The sequence below is a fragment of the Grampus griseus genome (genome assembly GCF_964374135.1).
Source record: "Grampus griseus genome assembly, chromosome: 8".
Classification (NCBI taxonomy): domain Eukaryota; kingdom Metazoa; phylum Chordata; class Mammalia; order Artiodactyla; family Delphinidae; genus Grampus; species Grampus griseus.
In genome coordinates, this window is record NC_139002.1 from 9,575,816 (window position 1) to 9,600,479 (window position 24,664).

Genomic DNA, 24,664 nt, shown 5'->3' on the forward strand with positions numbered 1-24,664 from the left:
ACGCAGCCCAAAAATACATAAAATTTTAAAAAAAAAAACCTTGTCTCTCCCTATGTTGAATCCCATGTATCATAAATTCATCTTCTTAGTGTCCCCAGACTCACCACTGGGGACCCAATCATTCTCTCGTTGACTAAGTTTTTAGTTTGTTTTTTTTTAAGTCCCTGTTGCTCACCTTTATCCTTCCTCATCTCATATCTTGTCTCAGAGCCTTGCTTTTTTCCACCCACTTTTTACTTCTGGGCCTGAGTGGAGGCAACCTCTTTCAGGAGTGTAGTATGTGAACACTAGTCCAAGAAGCACAAGCTGAATCTGCACTATGCTGACATATAAACTGTGTGACTTTGAGCAGGTTACTTAACCTCTCTGAGCTTCATGTCCCTCAGGAAAAAATTCTTACCACATAAAGTTGTTAGAAGATTAAATAAGACCATATTCTAAAAGACAATTTGTTGATGGCAGGGAGCCCCGTGGAGAACCCCAGAAATGAAGGGTTTAAACGAGAAAGGAGAATTTATTAAAAGGATACAGGAATGTCTCCAGGATACAGCTGAGCCTGAGGAATGAACTAGAACTAGGGTAGGTGTTTCAAACATTTTACATATTTATTTATTTTTAGAAGGCCCTGCTAAGCCTATAGGTTTTTTTTGATTTTTATTATTTGTTTTTTTAGACAGCAGGTTCTTGTTACTTGTCTATTTTATGCATATTGGTGTGTATGTGTTGATCCCAATCTCCCAATTCAATGCCCCTCCCCACCACTTTCCCCCCTTGGCGTCCATGCGTTTGTTCTCTACGTCTGTGTCTCTACTTCTGCCTTGCAAGCCTTGCATCTGTGTCTCTATTTCTGCCTTGCAAGCCTCTATTTCATCTGTGCCATTTTTCTAGATTCCACATATATGCGTTGACATACAATGTTTGTTTTTCTGACTTGCTTCACTCTATGGCAGTCTCTGGGTCCATCCGGGTCTCTACAGGTGGCCCAATTTTGTTCCTTTTTGCAGCTGAGTGGTGTTCCATTGTATGTGTGTGCCACACCTTCTTTATCCGCTGTCTGTCTATGGGCATTTAGGTTGCTTAAGCATTTTACATATTTAATCCTCACAGCAACTCATTCAATCCTCAAGTCAACCCTCTGAGGTAGGTAATACTATAATAATCATCCCCATTTTACAGATACGGAAACTGAGAGATTGAGTAGTTTAACTCAACACCTAGTAACGTGGTAGCCAGATTTCAAATTCAGGGAGTTTGGCTTCAGAGTCTGTGTTAACCCCTACGTCATATTGTCTCAAATGGTGATAAGTACGATGAAAAAAGAAGCTGGGACTGGTAGATAGCAAGACAGAAAGGACCTGGATCCTTGATAACATTGCTGAGCCACTTACTTTTACAAGTTACAGAGATGCCCTTATTTAGGACTCTGGTTATATAAGATAATAAATCCCTTTATTGGGGGACTTCCCTGGTGGTCCAGTGGTTAAGACTCCGTGCTCCCAATGCAGGGCGCCTGGCTTCAACCCCTGGTCAGGGAACTAGATCCTGCTTGCTGCAACTGAAGATCCTGCACGCCACAACTAAGACCCGGCACAGCCAAATAAATAAAATAGTAAAAATAAAGACAATTTGTAAGGGGCAATGCAAATATATTATCAACAGTATTATAGATATAGATGCATCTCTCGCAACTAGAGTTAAGCACCTAGGCAAGGATTGTGTTTTCTGTTACTTTTGAATGTGACACCCTTCCCCACATCCCACTCCTCTTACTAAAGTCTGGAACACAGTGCTCTTCACACAGTAGGCAGTTATTAGATGCTGGCCAGCTGATTTCCATTTCTGTGCCTCCCTCTTTGGGAGGAGGGCGGGAGAGGGAGGATGGGACCAAACCCGTTCCTGACAAGGTTGGTGGGAGGACACCATCTGAGGATCTAGGAGAAAAGAAAAAATGAAGCCATTCATGAGTTGGGGGTAATTTGTGGCTTCCCCATGATTTTTCAACCTGTTTTTCTTTGAGCACTGAAGCTTTACCTGAACAGAAATCCAGAGATGTTTTCTAGAATGTCCTCGCCACATCTCAAATAGGTCAACGAACCTGGATCTCTCCACGCTTTAATACCAATTCACGTCTCCTCTTTGTTCCTCTGGAGAGTTGCTGAATAGGGCACGTTCATCGACCGTGGACACAAGCCTGAGTTCCTCTCAGTTTCTGAGGGGGTGGGAATTCTATTCAGAAATCAAATATTGACTCTCAGCATAAAACACGTTGATGTTTTCAAGTTTTCCACTTTGGAACTGGGAGCACCTCCTCCCTGGCTTATGGAAATCTGGACCCCATGCTGTTGCAGGATCACATTGTTTCTGCTAGTAAACCCCACGCCTTTTTGAGACACCGTATCTGTAGAACGCTTTTCTTCCAGGCGTCCCCTCACATTCACTGAACTCACAGGCAGCAAAACCAACATTCAGGATGAAGGCCCCAGGGAGGGCACAGGGAGCCTTTTGACCCCCATCTCTGTTCATATATGGTGTTTCTCAGAAGCGAGCCAGAGGTGGGGAACTTTAAAAAGAAAAAGGAAAGAAGAAATGTCCTTGGGGAGGGCCATTCCTCACTCTCCAGGCCCACAGAAAGCTTGTTTTGTTCCAGAGAGAGCTGGCCAATCTGTCCCTGGTTCGCTGGTTGCTGGAGCAGCAGGGCCCTGCCTTGTCTCAACTCAAAACCTCACACAAATTCCTCGTTCCCAGGCAACGCACAGCAGCTCCACAAATCTCCGTCCTCCCTCTCCCTCCTTTCTGGCAAATTGAACTGATGGTAGGGACAGCTCTGGCACCATTCACATATAGGTTTATGGAACAAAGAATCGAAAATAACTTCAGCAACAAGAGAGGGCACCAGGAGTGGGCAGAGAGGTCCACCTTACATCCTGGGGCTTAGTCAGAGGGTGGGTGCTGGGGGTAAAGGGTTAGACCAGGATTTGGACTTCCAACTGGTGACCCAGAGAGGTGGTCGGGAGCCTCAGCTTTGTTAGCAACTAACCTGGGTTTCTAATCCAGGTTCTGCCACTTAGTAACTATATGACCTCAGCAAATTGCTAACTTCTTGAAGTTTTAGTCTCTCTTGTTTGTAAAATGAGGTGATAATATCTACTGAAAAGGAGGTACTGGGAGAATTAAATGAACAAATAGATACAAAGTGCCTGACAGTAGGAGTAGCTTACACACACACACACACACACACACAAACACACACACACACACTTTGAGAGCAGTTAGAGAAGGGGAGAAGGTTTGGACAGGATACCTTCCTGCAAGGTCAGGGGAATTAACTTCTTACCCCGGAGAAGCAGCCTTCAACCCATATCTGATGGCAGTCGGTGGATAAATATCCCAGCTCCCTTGCCCCTTGGGTTGGGATAATTCTGAGGCTTATTCTTCATTATTTCCCACAGGATTAAGCTCTAGCTGTCCACGGTAGTAAATTGCTTGATGTGCAACCTTCATTGGCTTCCTTCCCTTCCATCTCTCATTCCCCCAATATCCTACCTGGTTTTGCTGGGATCACCTTTCAAATAAACTATTTAGCTTCTTGCCTTGGAGTCTGCCTCTGGGGCAACCCGGACTAAGATACCAGTATTTCTCCAAATTTCTGAAGGCCTAAGTTCTCAGCACTATCTCTGACTCCAAACTCCTGCTTCACCTGAATTAGTCCCTTTAGAGATCATTTCACTGTTCTATATGTGCTGTACTCCTGCCCACCTTGTTGATGCAGACCTAGAACTCCGTCCTTTGTCTCAGTGTGTAAACACACAGACACACACACCCGTATTAGTTTTCTATGCTGCATAACTAATTGCCACAAATTTAGCAGCTTAAAACAACATACATTTATTTTTTTTACAGTTTCTGTGGGTCGGGTACAGCTTAGCTGGATTTTCTGCTCAAGGTGTCATCAGACTTCAGTTAAGGTGTCAGCTGGTTTGCATTCCTTTCTGAAGCTCAAGGTCCTCTTCCAAGCTCATGTAGTCATTGGAAGAATTCAGTTCCTTGTGCCTGTAGTACTGAGGTTCCTATTTTCTTGCCAGCTTTTAGCTGAGGGTAGCTCTCGGCTCCTAGAGCCACCAGCATTTCCTTGCCACGAGGCTGTTTCACAACAGGGCAGTTGACTTCTTCAGAGTCAGCAGGACCATCTCTCTCTCTCTCTCTCTCTCTCTCTCTGGTCTGCTAAGTCTTATATAACATAATCTAACCAAGGGAGTGGCTACCCTATCACCTTTGCCATGTTCTATCAGCTAGAAGCACACACACACATACTGCAATTTGTGTACAGTAAACTTTTCTTAGAGTTTTGAAGAAGACAGAGGAGAAAGGGTTTTATAGTGTAACAATGCAAGTTGTTCTTCAGTTGTTTTCAGCTGCCTGCCCCTTGTTGTTTCCTCACCCCGGCCCCTCACGTCTCTCCTCTCTGCTCTTTCTCCATCCCCAATTCCTGTTTATTTCTATTGCACAGGAGTTTATCTTTTTGTGTCTTGACGCCTTTTGCTTCAGACCTTACCTTCCACTCCATGTGGCATATTTAGATATTTTTCTTGCTAAAGACAATTTACTCTATAAGAGGAATTTGGGTGCCATTTGTTAGATTATTTTTCATTCTGCTACCAAAGATTAATTACAATTTAGTGGAGGAGACAGATTTGACTCAGTTGATAACAGGAAGTGAATGAAGGGAAGGAGGGGGAGGATGCTAAATATAAAAATCCCCACTGATGTTATGGTATTAGCAAGGACCAAACCTCTCCAGTAGTATCGGTGCCAGAGCATTCTTCATGCAGCCTGGAGACAGGAGAAGAGGCCAAGTGGGCAGGGACATTCTTAAATCTAATGGTAGGGTTATTAAAACCTACTTATCTATACGTCATTCGTGTGTGTGTGTGTGTGTGCGTGTGTGTTGGGGGAGGTTTCCATTCTGAGCTGCAGGGCCACTGCCTGGGTGCTCAGCATAGCGTTCTGAGTACAGCAGGCCAGGGCTGCCATGCATGCAGGGGAGGGGAGGGTCGGAATCCCGGAGCCCCAGAGCGGGTGCCAAATGAGAGTGGCCTGAAGCACCTGTGTGCAGCCGGAGGGCCAAGAGGACCGGCCGAGCTGCTCAGGAGAGGACGATGCCCGCGGAAATGCATCTGCTGAAGTGCTCAGAGGAGGAAAGGGCACAGGCCTTGGATGCCGTCAGTCAAGCCGTGTGTCTCCACATTGTTTAATAGCCGTGTTATGCAGAGCTCAGAGCTCCTCCCTGGGAGGAGACACATAAGAATGAGGAATTACAGCCCCTGCCCTGGAGAGTCTCCCAGGCTAATGAGGAGATGGCCACAGTAACCATGTTTTCTGATCCCCAGGGGGACAACCCTCTTCAGAGCTAAAGAAAAGTAATATATATATAATCAGGATATCCGTACCAAAAGAAAAGAACGAAAGACAAAAAAACAAAAACCCCAGTCTGAATCATCAACAATTAGCTGGAACAGACACACGCACAGGGAAAAACCCAAGGAATGCATGGAAGGATAAAACAAGGTCAGCTCAGACAGGTGAGATCACCGGTACGTGTTGTGTGTGAGACTAAGTTGGCTGGACTGTTACCTTATGTTTCTGTCACCCATTGCCTATTGGATCGGTGGCCCGCCTCAAAGTGAATCCCAGTTACTTCTGGGAATTCCAGAAGGGGTGCCGCATGTGTGCTCACACATCGCTCTGTCATCTGCAGTTGCTTGCTGTTTGGTGCCCTCCCTGCTGTCATTCCTCTCGCCCAGTCCCCCTCACAGTCGCCCTCCACTCCACCAGCTGCTAGAGAGGTCCCCTACCCACCACAAGTTTTCGCCCATTCAATAGTCAGCAACTGTCTGCTGAGCGCCTACTATGTGCCCCGCCCTGTGTTACACAGTAGGGCTACAGAGGCCAATAAGACACAGTACTTCAATCCAAGAACTCTCTGTTCTTGAGATGAGAAAAGCACAGAAGCAGATGATATACGCTTCTGTAGGGCTACTCATCTTAAAACACCTGAAGCAGGATTGCAGAATTGCTCCTCGTACACTCAGTTGTGCAAAGGCACAGTGGTGCCTTTGCGCCTTTGCAGCTGCCGGGGTCTCCCATGTGAGCCTCCCACCCCCACCCCACTCCCCCGCCCAGGGCAGCAGAGGAAAACCAAAAGTCAGTCCATCCTGGTAAACTCAGTCTAACCCAACCACCTGAACATTCTCTTGAGGTAGCTCAGTCTCTGATTGGATCAGCCTTTCCAGTTTCTTCCCCAAACCCAGCTCTTCTCTGAGAAGGGTTAGGGTGGCTTAGGGGTCCTTGTGGCAAGGCGGGAGATGGTGTCCGGGGACCTGTGTGGCCTTCTCAGGACTCCCACTGGTCTCTGCACAAGTCTAGGTTGCTCTCTGGTCTGAGGGGCGGTTGGTGGCCCAGCTGTCACCTGCACAGTGCGGCCCCTTTGCTCCCTGTTCTGCCCTCTATTGGTGCTTTACCCTCCAGTACCTCTGGGTCCCCTCAAGGGAACATGTGGCCACTTTGGGGCACTTTCATATTCTGCGTGGGTGTAAAGAGCCTAAGGTTCATCCCTGGAGGGGGTGTGGAGAACTTAGATCCTGCCCAGGTCTCCCTCTATCACAGCTCTCTTTCCACAGTCCTTCAGGATGAAAAAGGCAGAGTTCAGGCTTTCTATTTCCTGAACATCATATCCTTTTACCTCAGACAATAAGCCTCTGGACCTAACCATCACAGGCAAAAGAGGCCATTTGTATACAACTATAGAAGAACGCTATGATCTGGTCCACAGCCTGCTCTGTGATACATCAAAGGAGCAGATAAAAGAAATTAAAATATCCTTCTGTACCTTACAAACACTGGCTTTCAAGCCTTTCGTCTTGCTACTGACTCTAAAATACTATTTTCGATGTCAGAAGCTGAATATTGCCTTTCTCTTTTTCATTGTATTCATGCTGAAACACCATTAACTCTACCAGAGGCAGACAAGCGCCTTGAGCTGGGTAGGAAAAAGTCACAACCATAAAGATGCAAAAGGAAAAAAATCTGACTTGTGTATTTCAGAATATTTTTGGAGTTCCTCTGTGAAGTTCAAAAGCAATGCTTCCCACCTCTCCTCCCCATCCTTTGGCTCAGATGGACCATGCACTCAATCTTCAGTTCTAGAAACCTGGCTTACACAAGCTGTCTCCAGTATGTAAAAAGAATACTTTGAGAGATAGCTACTGAACTTACAAAACTAAGGTCAGCGTTAGAGACAATCAAGAGGGGAACTTGTAAACTTTGGTCTCACCAAGATATAAAGATCCCTAAAGTAATGGAAAAGAAGAAGAGGCAGTTTTTTCTTAAAGTTTAAAATATCACCTCTGGTGGCGCAGTGGTTGAGAGTCCACCTGCTGATGCAGGGGACACGGGTTCATGCCCCGGTCCGGGAGGATCCCACATGCCGCGGAGCGGCTGGGCCTGTGAGCCATGGCCGCTGAGCCTGCGCGTCCGGAGCCTGTGCTCCGCAACGGGAGAGGCCACAAGAGTGAGAGGCCCGCATATCGCAAAAAAAAAAAAAAAAATATATATATATATATATATATATATATATATATCACCTCTCCAACAAAGAATTTTCTAGGCACCCTACCATACTAAATCTTCATCAATCCTCTCAACAATTTCTACAAGAAAGCTACTGTTTCTCCCCCTTTTACAGATGTGAAATTGGAGAATTAACAACGTTGCACACCCATCCCCAGATCACACAGTTAGCAAGCATACATTCCACTGACGCCCCTCAGGAGAGGATGTGGACGTGGTAATGAAGGGTCAGGGTAGAGCTGGGGTGTCTCTCTTCATCACGCCTCAAGACTTGAGGAAACGGCTGGGCTGTAGCTGGTGACAGAACCCCAGGCTCTTGGGCTATTACCTTCGTCTTTGTTCTGACATGTTCTAGGAAATGGGCTGGAGGCTGGGGAATGAGCAGAGTAGCTTCTGGAGAAAGGTCCCCAGCATCTACGTGATTCTATGATAGAGAGAGAAGCCCAAGCAGCACCAGGACAGGTATGAAAATAATAGAATTCAAGCCATATTCCAATCTTCTTTCTTTGGGGTGGAACAGGAGTTTTCCATTTCTTCAGCAGTTTCTGGAATCTCTCATCCCCCAGCTTTTGAAAAGCTCCTCTCCCTCCATTTTCAGAGCTTATTGAGGCGTGTCCCTGGCGCACACCCTCCTTCGCAGGAACAGGGAGCGTGAGGTGGAGACAGGACAGGTTGGGACACACAAGGTCCAGTTTAGTGTGTGTCCCAGCCCAGTCCATTCATTGAGCCCAAATCCTCATCTCCCCCTGGCAGTGGGGCTCAGCACAGGCCGGCAAAGAACTGCTAGGCTGCTGGGACCCATCAGACTGAACCCTGTGCTGGAGATTATCTCCCAAGCAGATACTCTCCTCCGAACCCGGGATGTAGGGCTTTGAAACTAGAAAATGCCAGGTCTGAAAGAGAGGAAAGAACAAGTCCAGCAACACACAGAGCTCTGTGTATTCAGAGAGAACTTGGCAGGGTTGTGTTCGGGCAGAGAAACTCCGAGTGGTACAAAGGGACGTGCCCAGAGTGGAGAAATCATGCTAATTGTGTGCACCAGAGCTGGAGAACGCCACCCAAAATGAAGAGAGAAAGGGAAGCCCTGTCCAGAGCCTTCAATGCCCTGCGCCTCACTCCTTTTCTCTACCTGCTTCTGATCCAGACAGGTAGGAGACCAGAGGGTAAGACAGGGTCTGGAGAAGGGACCCGGGGCTTTCGAAGGAGAGGGAGGGGAGAGCTGAGGGCCAGAATGCCTTTGGGGTGGGAGGAGGGGAGAATGCTTAGCCACCGTGGGAAGCATCTCAGTGAATTCAGGCATTCGTGTTGAATGTATTTCTTCATTCTGTGTGCCTCCTGCCCGGCCCCTGCCCCCCATCCCCCAAAGCCTGCATGACTTTGCAGCTCCCACGGCATTCAGTACATTAGATGGAGGGCAATGAGCTGTTTCTGATGGGATGTCTTGTTGGCGTGGGCCAGTCCGGCATTCTTTCCAAGGGACTATGGTGGGCCTTGGAGGGGTGGGGAAATCTTGGTTTTGTGTCTCCCCAGCCGCCACCCTGGCTTCTCTGAGTGTAAAATAACAAGGGAGATGAAAGAAGCTTTGGAGATAATAAGCCTCCTGGTTTGGGAGAGTAACACCAACCTATGCGTAACACACACGCCATAGACACCTACCTCCCCCTACCAACTTCTTGGAGAAATGATCTTATTTGAAATACATGTGCTTATGTGCGCACACGCACACACACACACACACACACACACACACACTATTCCAGAGAGCCTAGGAATTCACAATTTAGTGGGGCAAATAAGATGCAGAGATCATTTTAATAAAATGCAGAAACTACTATGAGTCAGAGAGGCAGAGGGTTCCAAGAATCAGAGAGAGGTCACCTACCCCATCAGGAAGCTGGCGCTGGTGGTACAGAATGGGAGAGGGGGAATATCAGGGGAGGTTTCCTGGGAATGTCTGCACTGAATTTTAAAAGATGAGAAAAACAGATAGGTGTGGGAGTGAGCATTATAGTTGGGAAAATGCGCCAAGGTCAACAGCTTGAAATGGTATCACATGTTAGGAGCAGCCCAGTCAGTCACCGCTGCTGGAGAAGAAAGTGTGGGTGGAGTTAGGTGAGTCTGGTAAACCCTGCTAAGGAAACTGTAATATAATTTGCAAACAATGGGAGCGGGGGAGGACATTGAATGGTTTTTAATCTGGGAACCAGCAGGGCCAGATTATAGCTCAGATCCCTCACTCTCCAGTGAGGCATTGGAGGTGAAACTACAGGCAAGCAAGATAGGAAAGGAAGCCTGTATCCATTTGCTGGAACCATAGACTGGGTGGCTTCAACAGCAGAAATGTATTGTCTCACAGCTCTGGAGGCTAAAAGTTCCAGATCAAGGTGCTGGCAAGGCTGCGCTCCCTCTGAAGGCCCTCGGGAAGGTTCTGTTCCAGCGCTCTCTGCTGGCTTCTGGGAGTTCCTTGGCTGTGACAGATTAACTTTAATCTTCACATGGCATTCTCCCTGTGCTTGTGTGTATATCCAAATTTCTCCTTTTTAAAAGGACACCAGTCATCTTCGATTAGAGGCCCACCCCACTCCAGCATGACCTCATCTTAGCTTATTACCTTGGCAATGACCACACGGCAAAATAAGGTCACATTCTGAGATACTTGGGGTTAGGACTTCAAGATATGAATTTTAGGGGACACAAGTCAAACCATAGCGAGGCTATTGCAATAGTTCAGGAGAGAAATGACCTGGGCTGGAATTGGAATAAAGAGAGGGGGAGTGAGGGATGTTGAGATAATATTTTGGAGGGAAAGTCAGGACCTAGTGATTTATAGGAAGTGAAACGATCTAGAGAAGGAGGTAGGGTTTCTGTGTGAAACCATAACTTTTAAAAATGGGGCAAGGTTGGGAGATATGATAGCTAGTGTTGCGCTCACGTTGAGGTTGAAACGCCTATGAGACATTTGTGGGAAAATGTTGAATAACCTAAAGCTGGAGGGTTGGAGAGAAGTATTTGGAAACTGTCAGCCAAGAGGTGAGATTTAAAACAAGGATAATGAATAAATATTACCTTGGAGGAGAAAATGAGCTAAATACGGAACATTGAGGAACCCCAAGATTTGCAGAGGAAGGCAGAGAATCAAGCCCACTGAGGAGACCCAGAAGGAACAATCAGAAACACAGAGGGAGACCTGGGAGACTGTGGTATCCAGAAAATGAAGGGAGTTGGGAGTTTCCCGGACAATCATCATCAAATGTATCAAGGAGCCCAGTATAATAAGGACCTGAAAGAGCCCATTGGATATGCCAGTTAAAAGGTTACCATTAGGGACTTACCTGGTGGCACAGTGGTTAAGAATCCGTCTGCCAATGCAGGGGTACACGGGTTCGAGCTAGGCCTGGGATGAGGAAAGACTGTTCCGTGAGGTTTTTCAGGCACCAAGCTGATGGAGTGCTATCAGCTTTGACATGTGTTTTCCATGGTCAGTCTGAGATTTATCTTCATTTCTTTTAGGTAGAGGATGAAAAAAGAAAAGGAGGGAGGTTTTTCTAAATCAGCCTGTAAATGGTGTCTACAACTTTTACTAGTATTATTGGCTAGAACTCAGTAGTATCATAATTAATTGCAAGGGAGGCTGGGAAATGTATTTTTAAGATTGGCACTAAAAGGGGGGCTGGACCATGTGGCCCTGGCTCCCAGAGATTTACCTTAATCCCTTGCCATACTCCCTTATGACAGCATCACCAACCTAGCCTCAGGAAAGTAACACTTAGTGCTCTGAACCTAATATGGCCTAAAGAGTCTTTCCTAAATTCATCACGGTCCTATTCCTGGAACATTCAAACAAGGCTTTTCTAGAGGCTAGGATACTATTTACAGACATAAACACAGCATGCCATAAATCTAGATAATCTGATTTGTAAGATGTTATTCTCTGGGATCCTAGAGTCAGCCCATCCTCTACTGACCCAATAGGAAGAAGTCCCTTGCCTGGTTTCTACCCTTTTAGTCCTAAGATCACCTTCACATTGTAGGTGCTGTCTTTTTTTTTTTTTAACATCTTTATTGAAGTATAATTACTTTACAATGGTGTGTTAGTTTCTGCTTTACAACAAAATGAATCAGTTATATATATACATATGTTCCCATATCTCCTCCCTCTTGCGTCTCCCTCCCCCCCACCCTCCCTATCCCACCCCTCTAGGTGGTCACAAAGCACCGAGCTGATATCCCTGTGCTATGTGGCTGCTTCCCACTAGCTATCTACCTTACATTTGGTAGTGTATATATGTCCATGCTTCTCTCTCGCTTTGTCACAGCTTACTCTTCCCCCTCCCCATATCCTCAAGTCCATTCTCTAGTAGGTCTGTGTTTTTATTCCTGTCTTACCCCTAGGTTCTTCATGACATTTTTTTTCTTAAATTCCATATACATGTGTTAGCATACGGTATTTGTCTTTCTCTTTCTGACTTACTTCACTCTGTATGACAGACTCTAGGTAGATCCGCCTCATTACAAATAGCTCAATTTCGTTTCTTTTTATGGCTGAGTAATATTCCATTGTATATATGTGCCACATCTTCTTTATCCATTCATCCAATGATGGACACTTAGGTTGTTTCCATCTCCGGGCTAGCAGATGCGAGGCAGGAAATCCCATCTAAATTATCACAGAAACTAAGAGCTGGAGAAATCTTAAGGATCATGTAGCCAAACGATTTCAGCCTGATACACAGAGCCATAAGGATTCCTAGCAGCACCCCGAGGTACTGGGGAGGACAGGGCTCTGGTCCTCACCACCTCTTTGACCAAATCAGGTGAACTAGAACTAAATTTCATTTCTTTTCAATTTCTATAAAGTTTTGTGGGAACAAAAATACCTTTAATTAAAAATTTTTGAAAATAGTTGATTTTGTCCATTCTAACTCCTGCCAATTGAGACTCCTCTCAGTAACAAGTATATAATAGTCATACATATGGTGGCTTTCATCATTAAGGTAGTTTCTTCCATGCTTAAGGTTTTATGATTGTAACATCCTTGACAGGTGATGGATCATAGAATGTCAGGGTGGGGAAGGCCCCTAGAGATCATCTGGTCCCACCACCTCACTATTCAGAGGAGGAAATGGAAGCACAAGGAGGTGAAAGAAGAGTCAATTGGCATTTCCTTGACCAATTCCATAGATGATAAGCTCATTACTTAACAATGCATTTGCTCCCAAAATGGACTGGATATGTTTTTAAATTAAATTTGCTTCGGGCTTCCCTGGTGGCGCAGTAGTTGAGAGTCCGCCTGCCGATGCAGGGGACATGGGTTCATGCCCCGGTCTGGGAAGATCCCACATGTCGCGGAGTGGCTGGGCCCGTGAGCCACGGCCGCTGAGCCTGCGCGTCCAGAGCCTGTGCTCCGCAACGGGAGAGGCCACAACAGTGAGAGGCCCGCATACCGCAAAAAAAAAAAAAAAAAAAAAAAAATTTGCTTCGATCTCCACAGCTAACCTTTTAGTTCCATTGCCTCCTGGTTTGGTCTGGGTCCTCGAGGTACAAGGAGAGGAATAGGGATTGGAAACGTATTGCTCACCTTCCCCAAATCTACACTGCAGCAGTAGCAGAGTGGGAAACGGGTGAGAAAGAAGAAGGGAACTTCAGAGGCAATGACAGTCAAAGGAAGCACCTGGGGGTGCAGAGGAACGGAGAACCTGACACGTATGTGTCTATTCAGCTAAACTCAGTCCTGTTCCTAGCTGACATCCTCTCCAGAAGACCCCTCCCTCAGGTGGCTGTATTGCTCTGCAAGGCCAGGTACAAGGCCAGCGAGCAGCATCTGTTCAGGCCCCAAAGTTCCTAAGAGATCTCTGAAATGTGAGATGTGTCTCTGGATGGGGCTGCCATCGGACAAGATGGTAAAATCCCAGAACTAACTACAGGGCTGGAACAAACCATGAGACCATCTCGTTACCACTCGTTTGACCTGTGGGAAATCTGAGCCCTGAACAGATAAGCAACTTCTCCCAGGTCCTAAGTCAACAATAGGGCCCCGATCTCTGATGCTCAATCCTGTGTTCTCTCCCCTACACCACAGTAACTGACATACATATCATGCTTTTGCACCGTGAACTGGAGAAGACACTTGCTCTTGTTATCATTATCATCCTTATTTTCTAAAAGAGAAGAGTGAGGCCTAGAAGGATGACTTGCCCAAATTCTCACAGCCAGTAAGCAGTGGAGCCCAATCTTATAAGGTCTTCTGACTCCAAGCTCTTTGCTTGACCTGTCCCAAATCCCTCTTCCATAGGGGATGCAAATTGGGCTGGAGTTTGGGTGAATCTCCACGACTGTTCTGCCCTGGGCAGGCCTAGTATGATGCTACGTGCAGCTGGGACAAGGATAGGGGAGGCTCTTGGTATGACCGGAGAGTTGTCCAGTTGTCCTCAGGCCCCTAAACTTGCCCTCTACTGGCACTGTCTCATGACACCCTCCTTTCTTTGGGAATCTACATTTCCATGCTTTCTCCATCCCTCACTTTCCCAATGCCCAATTAAGGAGAAAATCTGACAAATTCACTCTAGGGTCTAATGACCTATAAGCTTCAGGGGGTAGGGATGTTTGTCAGTTTTGCTCACTGATATATCCTGGGGACATAGAACAGTGCCTGGCACATGGGGAGTCTCAATACATATTTCCATAAATGGGCCACATAAGGTATGGGTTACCTGGAATCTTCCTCAAGAGGAAGGCAATAGGGAAAACCTCCAGAGGCAGAGGTCCAGATTGAAGAAGGATTGAGGGCAAAGGGATGGGTGTGAGGGATGACAGGGGAGCAGAGGGGCCAGAGCTACAGTCGAAGGGTAAGAAGGAAGGACTGACAGGGAGTGAAGGGTTCAGAAGGGTGAGGCATGGAGAGACCAGAGGACTCGAAGATGGGAGTGACGTTAGGAGCCAGGGCCTGACGCTGCCCTCACCTCGTGGGTCTCTGTCCACAGAGCCCCTGGAGGCGGTGAACATCACCAGCCCGGTGCGCCTGATCCATGGCACAGTGGGGAAGGCGGCCCTGCTTTCTGTGCAGTACAGCAGCACCAGCAGTGACAAACCCGTTGTCAAGTGGCAGCTGAAGCGGGACAAGCCAGTGACTGTGGTTCAGTCCATCGGCACAGAGGTCATCGGTACCCTGCGGCCCGACTACCGAGACCGCATCCGCCTCTTTGAAAACGGCTCCCTGCTTCTCAGCGACCTGCAGCTGGCCGACGAGGGCACCTATGAGGTTGAGATCTCTATCACCGATGACACCTTCACTGGAGAGAAGACCATCAACCTCACTGTAGATGGTAAAGTCTCTGGCAGGGAAGGAGGCGGGACTGGTGACTGGAACTGGGGCCACGTCCACCCAGTATATTAGCTAGACCCCAGGAAAAGCTACACAAAAGCCGCTTGGGAGTGAGCCAACTGGAATGTTAGAGGTTGGCAGATAGGCCATAGCTAACACGTATACAGTGCTTACTACGTGCCAGAAACGATTGCAAGTGCTTTGCCTATATTGACTCATGTAATGCTCATAATAATCTAGGGGTAGTTAATATCATGGACCCCATTTTGCAGATGAGGAAACTGGGGCATAAGTTCAGGCAGCTAGTAAGTGGTAGAGCCAATATTTGAACCTATTTCGACCTAAGCTTAGCCCAACTAAAATATCTTCCAGGCTGGGTCAGTTTAAGACATCTTGGAAAGGTATGTGGGAAGAAGGGAAGGGAAGGTCCACGAGGGCAGGGACCATAGCTGTCTTGTTTGGCATTGTACTCCCTGTGCTCAGTATGTGCTCAATAAATAGTGGGTAAATAGATGAGTGAGTGGATGGATGGATGGATGGGTGGATGGATGGTGGTAAAGAGCTGGAGTGACGATCTCTCAATACTGCAGACTGAGTTGGAAGGTAGGCAGTTAAGAAGGGGAAGGGAGATGCTTTTGGCCTGTGGCTCACAGGCTCCCCCCACCCCCGGGCTCAGTGCCCATTTCGAGGCCCCAGGTGTTAGTGGCTTCAACCACAGTGCTGGAGCTCAGCGAGGCCTTTACCCTGAACTGCTCGCACGAGAACGGCACCAAGCCCAGCTACACATGGCTGAAGGACGGCAAGCCCCTCCTCAACGACTCGCGGATGCTCCTGTCCCCCGACCAAAAGGTGCTCACCATCACCCGCGTGCTCATGGAGGACGACGACCTGTACAGCTGTGTGGTGGAGAACCCCATCAGCCAGGGCCGCAGCCTGCCCGTCAAGATCACCGTATACAGTGAGTCTCCCGCTGCCCTCCCTTGGGACTCAAAGCCCTGAGAGGCAGGTGCCCATGAGAGGCTAAGGACTTCCCAGACAGAGTGCCACTGGAGGGGGAGAGAGGCAGAGATGGGCCAGCTCTCCCTGGAGGACAGCCACAGGTAGGAAGTGAGCTCTGGGCAAGGTCCACCACTGGCCAGCCATGCTGCCTGGGGTTCCTTTTCTATTTCTTCGGCCGCAGGAAGCTCTCCTCACCACACCTCCTGCCCCCTCTGAAGTCTCTCCCCACTCTCTGCCTCTCTCTCCCTAGGAAGAAGCTCCCTCTACATAATCTTGTCCACAGGAGGCATCTTCCTCCTTGTGACCTTGGTGACAGTCTGTGCCTGCTGGAAACCGTCCAGAAAGTCTGGGTAACTCTCCAAGTTCCTCTCCCTGAGCACCTGAATCCTTCAACCCATCCCAGCCCCAAGCTCTGTTTTTCCTTCGTCTCTTTAAACGCCTTTCCTCCCAGGGCCCCGCACCTCTTCCCGGGAGATCCATCTTACCACTGCATTCTGTGCTCACAACCCTGACAACCCCAGCACGATGAATACTGGTTTCACTTACACGGCACCTTTTGTGAGCCAGGCACTGTGTTTGTGGTTAGGGTGTTACCTTTAAATGTGATTATCTGCAGCTTACAGACAACGACCCGAGACTCGGATTAGTTAGATGACTAGCCCACAGTCACAATGCTAGGGACGGACTCAGGAGGCAAACCTAGATGGGATGCATCCCAAAGCTCTGGACTACTCCCCCTCCCACCGCACTCAGCCCGTCTTCCTGTTACAAGGCCTCATTTGTGGCCATCAGATCCCCCCAGTGTCCTCGCCCCCAGAACTTCTCCTGCTCACACTCGACAGCTCTGTTCACAGGGTGCTGGGTTGATTTGCAGGAAGAAGAGGAAGCTGGAGAAGCAAAACTCCCTGGAATATATGGATCAGAATGATGACCGCCTGAAAGCAGAAGGTGAGCTCCCAGCCACGCACTCACCCGTCCCATCTTCACTCAGATCAGTAAGCTGCTGGGAAAAGGCCGAAATGGGCGACAAGGAAGCCAGCTCTGCAGGGCCCCTTCCTGCACCAACTGCACGAAGACTGCAGAGCAGGGAGAGGAGCGGCCAAGGTAGGACCTCAGGTATTCCAGACCATTTGGTGGAGGCTGGCTTCCCGATGGCCTTAGCTGGCCATCGGGAAGCAAAGAGTGTAGGTGCTGGCTGGTGGAAAGGGTTCTGTACCTGGGCCAGCCACCCCATTCTTTGCTCCGTGCAGCAGACACCCTCCCACGGAGTGGAGAGCAGGAGCGGAAGAACCCCATGGCACTCTACATCCTGAAGGACAAGGTGAGCAGCTTCGGGCTGGGCGCCCCACAAACACTCCACCAGCCCTTACCATGTTCTGGTATTACGTAGCCATACCATATAGATATACCTTTCTAGGACTCAGAATAACCCTAAGAAATATTTGTGTCATCCCCACTTTAGAGATGAGAAAAATACGGCTGACAGGGGTGAAATGACTTGCCCAGGATCAAACAAGTAAATCAGTGGCAAATCTAGGCTTCAAACCCAGGTCTTTGAACACTGTCTCTGGTGATTTCCCTACTATTCCATAAACCAACTCTGTCCCATGCTGTCCAAGGCAGGTGGAAGGTGCAGAGTAAGTGGACAAAGCACTCAAACTAATGCATTTCAACATTTAATGAGCACCTATTATGTGCCAGGCACCACATCAAGTGTCCTGTGTTGCAAGCAAAAACAGACCTACGCCTGCAGCCCTCCAGGCAGTCGGAGTGTGGAGGGAACTATGTCCCCTCCACCTCGGTATTCCCAGCGCCCTGGAACAGCAGGCGCGCTCCCAGCCCTGGCCGGCTGTCCGCTGACCCCTCGTGGCACGTGTCCTTGCAGGACTCCCCGGAGCCCGAGGAGAACCCCGCCCCGGAGCCTCGGAGCGCGACTGAGCCCGGCCCGCCCGGCTACTCCGTGTCGCCTGCCGTGCCGGGCCGCTCGCCGGGGCTGCCCAGCCGCTCTGCCCGCCGCTATCCGCGCTCTCCAGCGCGCTCCCCCGCCACGGGCCGGACGCACACGTCGCCGCCCCGGGCCCCGAGCTCGCCCGGCCGCTCGCGCAGCGCCTCGCGCACACTGCGGACTGCGGGCGGCGTGCACCTGATCCGCGAGCAAGACGAGGCCGGCCCGGTGGAGATCAGCGCCTGAGCCTCCTCGGGACCCCCCGGGAGGCGCCCGCGCACTGCTGCCCGCGGCCCGGGGGAGGGCAGGGCAGCGGGGCAGCAGCCCGCCAGGGGCGAGGGGCGAGGGGCGAGGGGAGATGGAGGTCCTCACTCAGCGCTAGGGTTCCGGCGCGTGGACGATTGTGAGCATGCGCAGATGGGGGACGCGGCGGGAAGGCGGAGGGTGGATCAGGTGGTGAAACCGGGTTACGTTTGCTCCCGGCTCTTTAGTTGTGTTCTCAGTGGGTGTGGGTTGTGCCCTCTTAGGACCATATAGATTATTAAATTTACGGCCCAATCCCCGGAGGGGCTTATGGAAACTAACATCAGTAACCTAACCCCCTTGACTATCCTATGCCCTTCCTAGGGCGCCCTCACGCTTCCCACCCATTCCCCTTCCCTCCGAACAAACTCCTGATTCCTGGGGAACTTTTTTGGCAAGCCCAGATTAGAGAGGCCACTTGCCTCAAACGTACAACTGTCCTAAACTAAGGGGAAGTCCAATGCCCTTTACTGGGTGTACAGAGGGCTGTTCTCAGCATCCAGCGAATCATTGTGAAGGCAGTACCTTGGAGCACCCTTCTCAGGCATATGGTACCTCGGTACCTACCAGTTGGTGAAGGAGGAGCTCAAGTACAATACATTCCGTTGCCCCGCTACCGGGGTTCTAGCAAGAGCAAAGGATTCAGCCTCCCACGCTTGGCCTCCTCCCAAAGCCTCCCTCAGCGGCGTGCCCGGCATTCTTTCCATCTCTGTTCCATAGAGAAGGGGCTTCTCACTCATTCTTCAGGCCCAGAAGGCTAAATCAAGTGAAGATCTGTCTTTTGACCCCTCATACCTATGGCTTCTCCCTGGCTTTGTCCAAAACAAGCCTTTCAAACAATCATTATCCCCCGGAAAGTTGTTGGGCTTCCTCCAGCTGTAAGAGGATGAAGTTCCACTCTCCCCAAAAATGGTAGGGGGAGGAGGAGGTTTATTGCTCCCCAGCATGTCTTGGAGACATGATGGAACCCTTGGCCTCTGGCCTCTCACCTGGCCTGCTCCCAGATGCTCAGGTCCCAGGAGACAGGACAAGGGCAGACTCCCCAGTCACACAAACAGCAGAGTACCGAGAGGTTGGTCCACTGTGTAGCCAGGCCACGCCCATGCCGCCGCCTCTTGAACAGTTTGTAGGAACAGTAATCTACCGTGCGAAGAGAGAGCGCAATTAAAAAGCTGAAAGAGAAGAAGTCCCTCGCTGTGTTCTGACCTCTCTCCCCTGAGGCCTCTAGTGCATCCCTGGTCCCTCCTTAACTTCCTAAGCTCCTGCTCCGACTCTGCACCATCCCACAGAGCGACTCTCAAGGTCCCTGTTCCCCACCACTCCACACTGGGGCCAGTTTTGTCCCAGCCCCAAGGGCAACAACATTTCTTGTTGGTCCCCTCTGCTCTTACCTGGACTTCGTGCCCTTCCCAGCTCCCTGCCCCTATGCACTTCTGCAGGCTCCTCTGAGCAGGTGTGCCTTTGCAGCTCCCCTTCCTTAGCCAGAACTGCTCCCCTCACTTCCCCAGGTGCCTCATCTAGAAGGAGATAATGCATGCAGGGGAAAGTTGTTCAGGCAGGTGGAAGATGCAGGACTTGGAGATGGGTACATGCTGGTCAGCCTTGAGAGGCAAGGGTGAAGATTAAGGTGAGATGCAGGCAAGTTGTATTCCAAACCCCGGTTCTGCATCCCTGAGGGGCCGGCTTCCCAGGCTCAAGCCAAATCTGCCTTAAATGGGGTGAGGGGGGAGTGGTTTTGTTTTTGTTTCATTTTGATCTTCATCTTTGTATTACTGGCATCTAGCAGAGTGCCTAGCACATACTGGATGCTCAATAAACTTTTGATGAAATAAAGTGACAACTTTATTCCACTTAATCAAGGAGAACAAACAAACAGCCTAAAAATACCAGTCATTTCCCTTTTCTCTTTTCTTCTCACATCCCTCCATCATCCTTCACCCTCTCTGGAAATCCCATATTGTCCATTCCAAAATCATCACTCACTCATTCATTCATTCATTTATTCGGGTGTCTTTCATTTATTCAACAGACATGTATTAATCTACCATGATCCACCCTGTGCCCGACACTGGGGAAACAGCATAACTATGCCATGACCCCTACCAAAGAGAGTCTCATGGAGGAAGACAGATAAGTAAACAGATTATTACAATACAGTGTGGAAAATGCAACGACAGGTAGATACAGCGTGCTATAGAGGCATGTAAGAGCGGCATCTAACCCAGACTAGGGATCGTCAGCAAAGGTATCTTGGAGGAGAACAAGCCTGAACTTAGTCTTAGAAAGATTGATTAATCAGATAGGGCATGGGGGGGAGGATAAAAGGACACATATTCCAGGCAGAAGGAGCAGCGTATATAAAAGCTTAGAAGTGTAAGGTGAGTCCTGACTTCTTAGCACTCATAAAATGTGGATTACCCAAGGGCAAATGTTTATATTAGCACTGATGAAAGACCAGACTTGTGCCAGTGGCAAGGTGTGGGAGCTGAACCTGAGACTCCTGGATTAAATTGGTATTGGCCCCCAGCTGGTAGCATCCCAGGCTCCTAAAATAAAAAATACAAATCCTCTCTGGAAAAAAACATCTCCTTAAATTTTCAGAGACTAAGACCAACCAAAGACGAGTTCACAAGGAAAGGTCATTAACACAGAAGGAAACAAATCATCATGAATGAAAGTCAGCAAATATAAGAAGCAACAGATTTAGACCCCCAAGGTCTTCAGACACTGAAATGATCAGATATAAAACATAAAATAGGGCTTCCCTGGTGGCGCAGTGGTTGAGAGTCCGCCTGCCGATGCAGGGGACACGGGTTCGTGCCCCGGTCCGGGAGGATCCCACGTGCTGCGGAGCGGCTGGGCCCGTGAGCCGTGGCCGCTGAGCCTGTGCATCCGGAGCCTGTGCTCCGTGACAGGAGAGGCCACGGCAGTGAGACCCGCGTACTGCAAAAAAAAAAAAAACATAAAATAATTATGAAATGCTTGAAGTAATACAAGACAAAATTACAAAAATGAACAAGCAACAAGAGACTATCAAAGTGATCAAATTTGAAAAAGAACAAATAGAACTCATACATAAAAATATAATTTATTGAAATAAAAATGAAAGAGTTTAACAGCACATTAAAAACAGCTGAAGAGAGTTAGTTAACTGAAAGTTGTACCTGAAGAAATTATTCAGAATTAGGCACAGACAGACAAGGAGATGAAATATATGAGAAGAGAGATTAAGGGACGCGGCAATGTAGCATGAAAAGGTCTGACACACAGTTCCTCAAGAGCTCAAAGGGGAGAATAGAGAGACGGAGAAGAGACAGTATTTTAAGAGTAATGACTGAAATTTTTGTAGAACTCATGACAAACATAAATATACAGATTCAAGAAGGTTGACACACAAGATATCTTAAAAGATTTCCACACCTACATAAAATGTAGTAAAGCTAGAGTATACCAAGGACAAAGAGAAGATCTTGTTGACTGAAAAGAAAATGCAAAACTTGAGAGTTGTGAGTTAAGTTTTATTTGGGGCAAAATGAGGACTACAGCCTAGGAGAAAGCATTTCAGACAGCCCCGAGAGACTGCTCCAGAAGCAAGGGGGAAGCTCAGTGTTGGATATGATTTTAGTGAAGGAGGGTGCTGTGGTCAAGCACACATTTTGGCAAAGACTTGCTGCTAGTCACGAGGAGCAGATGTCACTGGTAATGATTTTAATGCTTTTCTAGAAAATACGAAGATACATCAAATCCCACCTGAATTAGTACTGTTTACCCCACCAGCTTGACCAGCAGGAGTCCCTGGGCTGCATTTTCAGAAAACACAGAATAAGACGCCAGAGAAACCAGGAGAAAACAAATGTCCTCTGGAGGGTCCTTGAAGAGCATCTAATCTCTCTCCTCTCTCTTCCCTCTTACAAGCAATGAAAGGGTTACTCACAAAAACCCAAAACTCTAAAACTAGGGGGTGAAGGAAGATAGTATTTAAACTGGTCACTGGCCAGCACATCCCCAGGGTCCCAGAGCAGAGCTTCCTTGAAATAGTTGGAGGCAGGTCCCATGGACTAACGTCATGCCCATGACTCACGCAGTCGGCTCTTCCTTAGCGTGTGGAAATGAGACAGTCAGGATGCCGATGGGACATGTTGCTGGAAATGATCGCTGTGGTCTCTGAGAGCCACCCAGACATACCTCACTGTTGGGAAGTCCCCTCGGCCATCACTCCACGGATCCCTGAGTGCCCTGGATGCTTGGACTGAGTGAGGAGAAAGAGTCTTAACGTCCTAAGGAACAGCTCAGAACGATGGGGCCTTCCAATCCCCATCAGTTCTTAGCACTTGGGTGTCCAGAGTCTGGGAATGGAAAGAGGCTGTGCCAACGGCATGTCCAGGGATGAGTCACGTAACTGTGGGGCAAGGGCCCCTCCCCAGCTGCTGCAGCCTCCAGGCTCCATTCCTGCAGTACAGCACTGGTGCTTCTCCTCACTGAGTCACCTGCCCGTTCCGACTCAGCTGAGGACAGCACTAGTCATGAATCTGAGTTCCTTTGAGACTTGCCCTCTTATCCCCCAAGGGAAATTTATACCATCTTTCTGGATTATAGAGATTTGAGTCAAATCAAGCTGCCAGCAAATAATTAGCAGAGAACTTGTTTAGTCTCCCCAAGTCCAATGCATAAGCAGAAGAGACTAAAGAGGACTGCTAACAGCAACATTCCTGGGGCGCAGGTAGTCACTGGGTCAGGCAGGCCTGGGGGACTCTGGACCTGGGAAATCCCAAATGGGCTAGATGTGCAGTAAATCCATCTGTCCCGCCACGCCCTTTCTTGTTCACCCTTGGCTGTCCTCAGGGTCCATGTGAATACCTCCTTCATCACTCTGTCCCCACAGATCCCTGACCCCATAAATTCTACTCCGCTATGCCTGGCACACATACGCCCAGGCACGCGCCATGGAGTCTGTCACTGCTCTTAGTTTCTCCGCTTCTGAAACACCAAGCTCTATTCTCTGACCCCAATTCCTGTTCTTCCAGCTCTGTCACTCTGTTACTTTAACTCAATTTTTTACCTCTTGGAAATGCCCAGTTTGGAGAGACCACAGTGTTCTCTTGCTCTAATTGTCTTAATCAGTCTTGGTCTGCATCTGAGGGGAAAGAGAAGAAGGAGTGAAGGAGGCCTTCCTCTTGATAGGCTGTGAGGGCCGTGGCTGCAGCTGGCACCGAGCAGGCCAGGCTGAGAAGGGGGAGGAAGGGAGGGAGTCGGCTGGGTTAGGGGCCCCACAAAGGAGCTGGCCAGGAACAATGGGGAACAAAGGCTGGACATTCTTCCGCTGAGCCTCCAGAGCCTGGCCTTGGCCTTCCGGGAACAGTTCCAGGAAATGTCTGAGATTCCAGATTTGGAAGGAAGAGACCCGTAAACAGGAGCTGGGCTCTGAGAGGGGACAGCAGCATCTCTCTAGCAGGGGGTGGGGAGCAGCGGGGTGAGCACCGACATTGCAGGCTCACAAGCTACAGTCCCGTCTGCTATAGACACGAGGTTTCAGGGCTGGAAAAACTCTTTTTTCTTTTTTCGCGGTACGCGGGCCTCTCACCGCTGCGGCCTCTCCCGTTGCGGAGCACAGGCTCCGGACACGCAGGCTCAGCGGTCATGGCTCACGGGCCCAGCCGCTCCGCGGCATGTGGGATCTTCCCTAAGCAGGGCACGAACCCGTGTCCCCTGCATGAACAGGCGGACTCTCAACCACTGCCCGACCAAGGAAGCCCTGGAAAAACTCTTAAAGGTCATGTACTCCAACCACCTTTCCAGGGCCTGAAAAATATCCCTGCCAAGGATGCTTAAATAGTTTCAATGATGGGATGTGCATGAAAATAAATATATCACAATATTGGCTAGGCTTTACTGATCACTTACAATGCATTAGGCACTGTACTAGATGATTTTATGCTTTATCTCCTCTCACTCTTACTCCAGCTCTCAAGGTAGGAACTATTATTATTATTATTAATTATTATTATTCTCACTTTACAAAAAAGGAAACTGACTTTCAGGGGTTAAGTCACTTGCCAGAGGTCTCCCAGAAGCTTATCTCATCTGTCTCTGGGCTGACTAGGCGCACAGAGTGGACATCTCCCAGACAAGAGCCTGTGCTCTTCCCTGTCTTCTGACCTACCACCCTGACCTCTCCCCGGGAAATGGGCCGGGGCATGACAAGACACACTTGCTCCCCGCACTTGGCTTCCGGGGCCTGTTTTCCTCTACCCTCAGCTTCAGAACACTGTGCCCTGAGATTCCACCTCTGTGTTTTCATGCCACTCTAGCAGGGGGTCGCTTGGAAGCCAAAGGATCGGGATTGAGATTCAAGGGTTCAGTAGAGGCTTGGGGTAAAGGATCAAAACAGTGGTTGAAGTTATGGTCGGGCTGAGGATTACCGCTAAGAAATCCTGGACTAGATCACAAGATAAACCCTAGGGCGGGGCTTC

General features: G+C 48.9%; 1 protein-coding gene and 1 long non-coding RNA gene across 4 annotated transcripts; one reads left to right on the forward strand and one right to left on the reverse strand.

Annotated features, from left to right (window-relative positions):
* Positions 1-2,161: 2,161 nt before the first annotated feature.
* On the reverse strand, positions 2,162-19,211 carry LOC309826846. Its single transcript, XR_014297146.1, has 3 exons — positions 19,184-19,211; positions 10,959-11,129; positions 2,162-2,209 (listed from the first exon to the last, which is right to left on the reverse strand). It is a non-coding gene; the product is annotated as an uncharacterized lncRNA (long non-coding RNA).
* On the forward strand, positions 8,675-18,137 carry HEPACAM (hepatic and glial cell adhesion molecule; the record flags this gene model as incomplete). Of its 3 annotated transcripts, none has more annotated exons than XM_082661237.1 (7): positions 8,675-8,774; positions 14,607-14,948; positions 15,624-15,905; positions 16,197-16,296; positions 16,821-16,894; positions 17,197-17,267; positions 17,832-18,137. In XM_082661237.1, the coding sequence occupies 7 exons, from the start codon at positions 8,690-8,692 to the stop codon at positions 18,135-18,137; spliced, it is 1,260 nt and encodes a 419-aa protein (XP_082517363.1). The 3 variants fall into 3 exon arrangements, with proteins under 3 accessions (XP_082517363.1, XP_082517361.1, XP_082517362.1); XM_082661235.1 differs by having other exon boundaries at positions 8,690-8,774; positions 16,197-16,290; positions 16,821-17,050; XM_082661236.1 differs by having other exon boundaries at positions 8,690-8,774; positions 16,197-16,290.
* Positions 19,212-24,664: the final 5,453 nt, after the last annotated feature.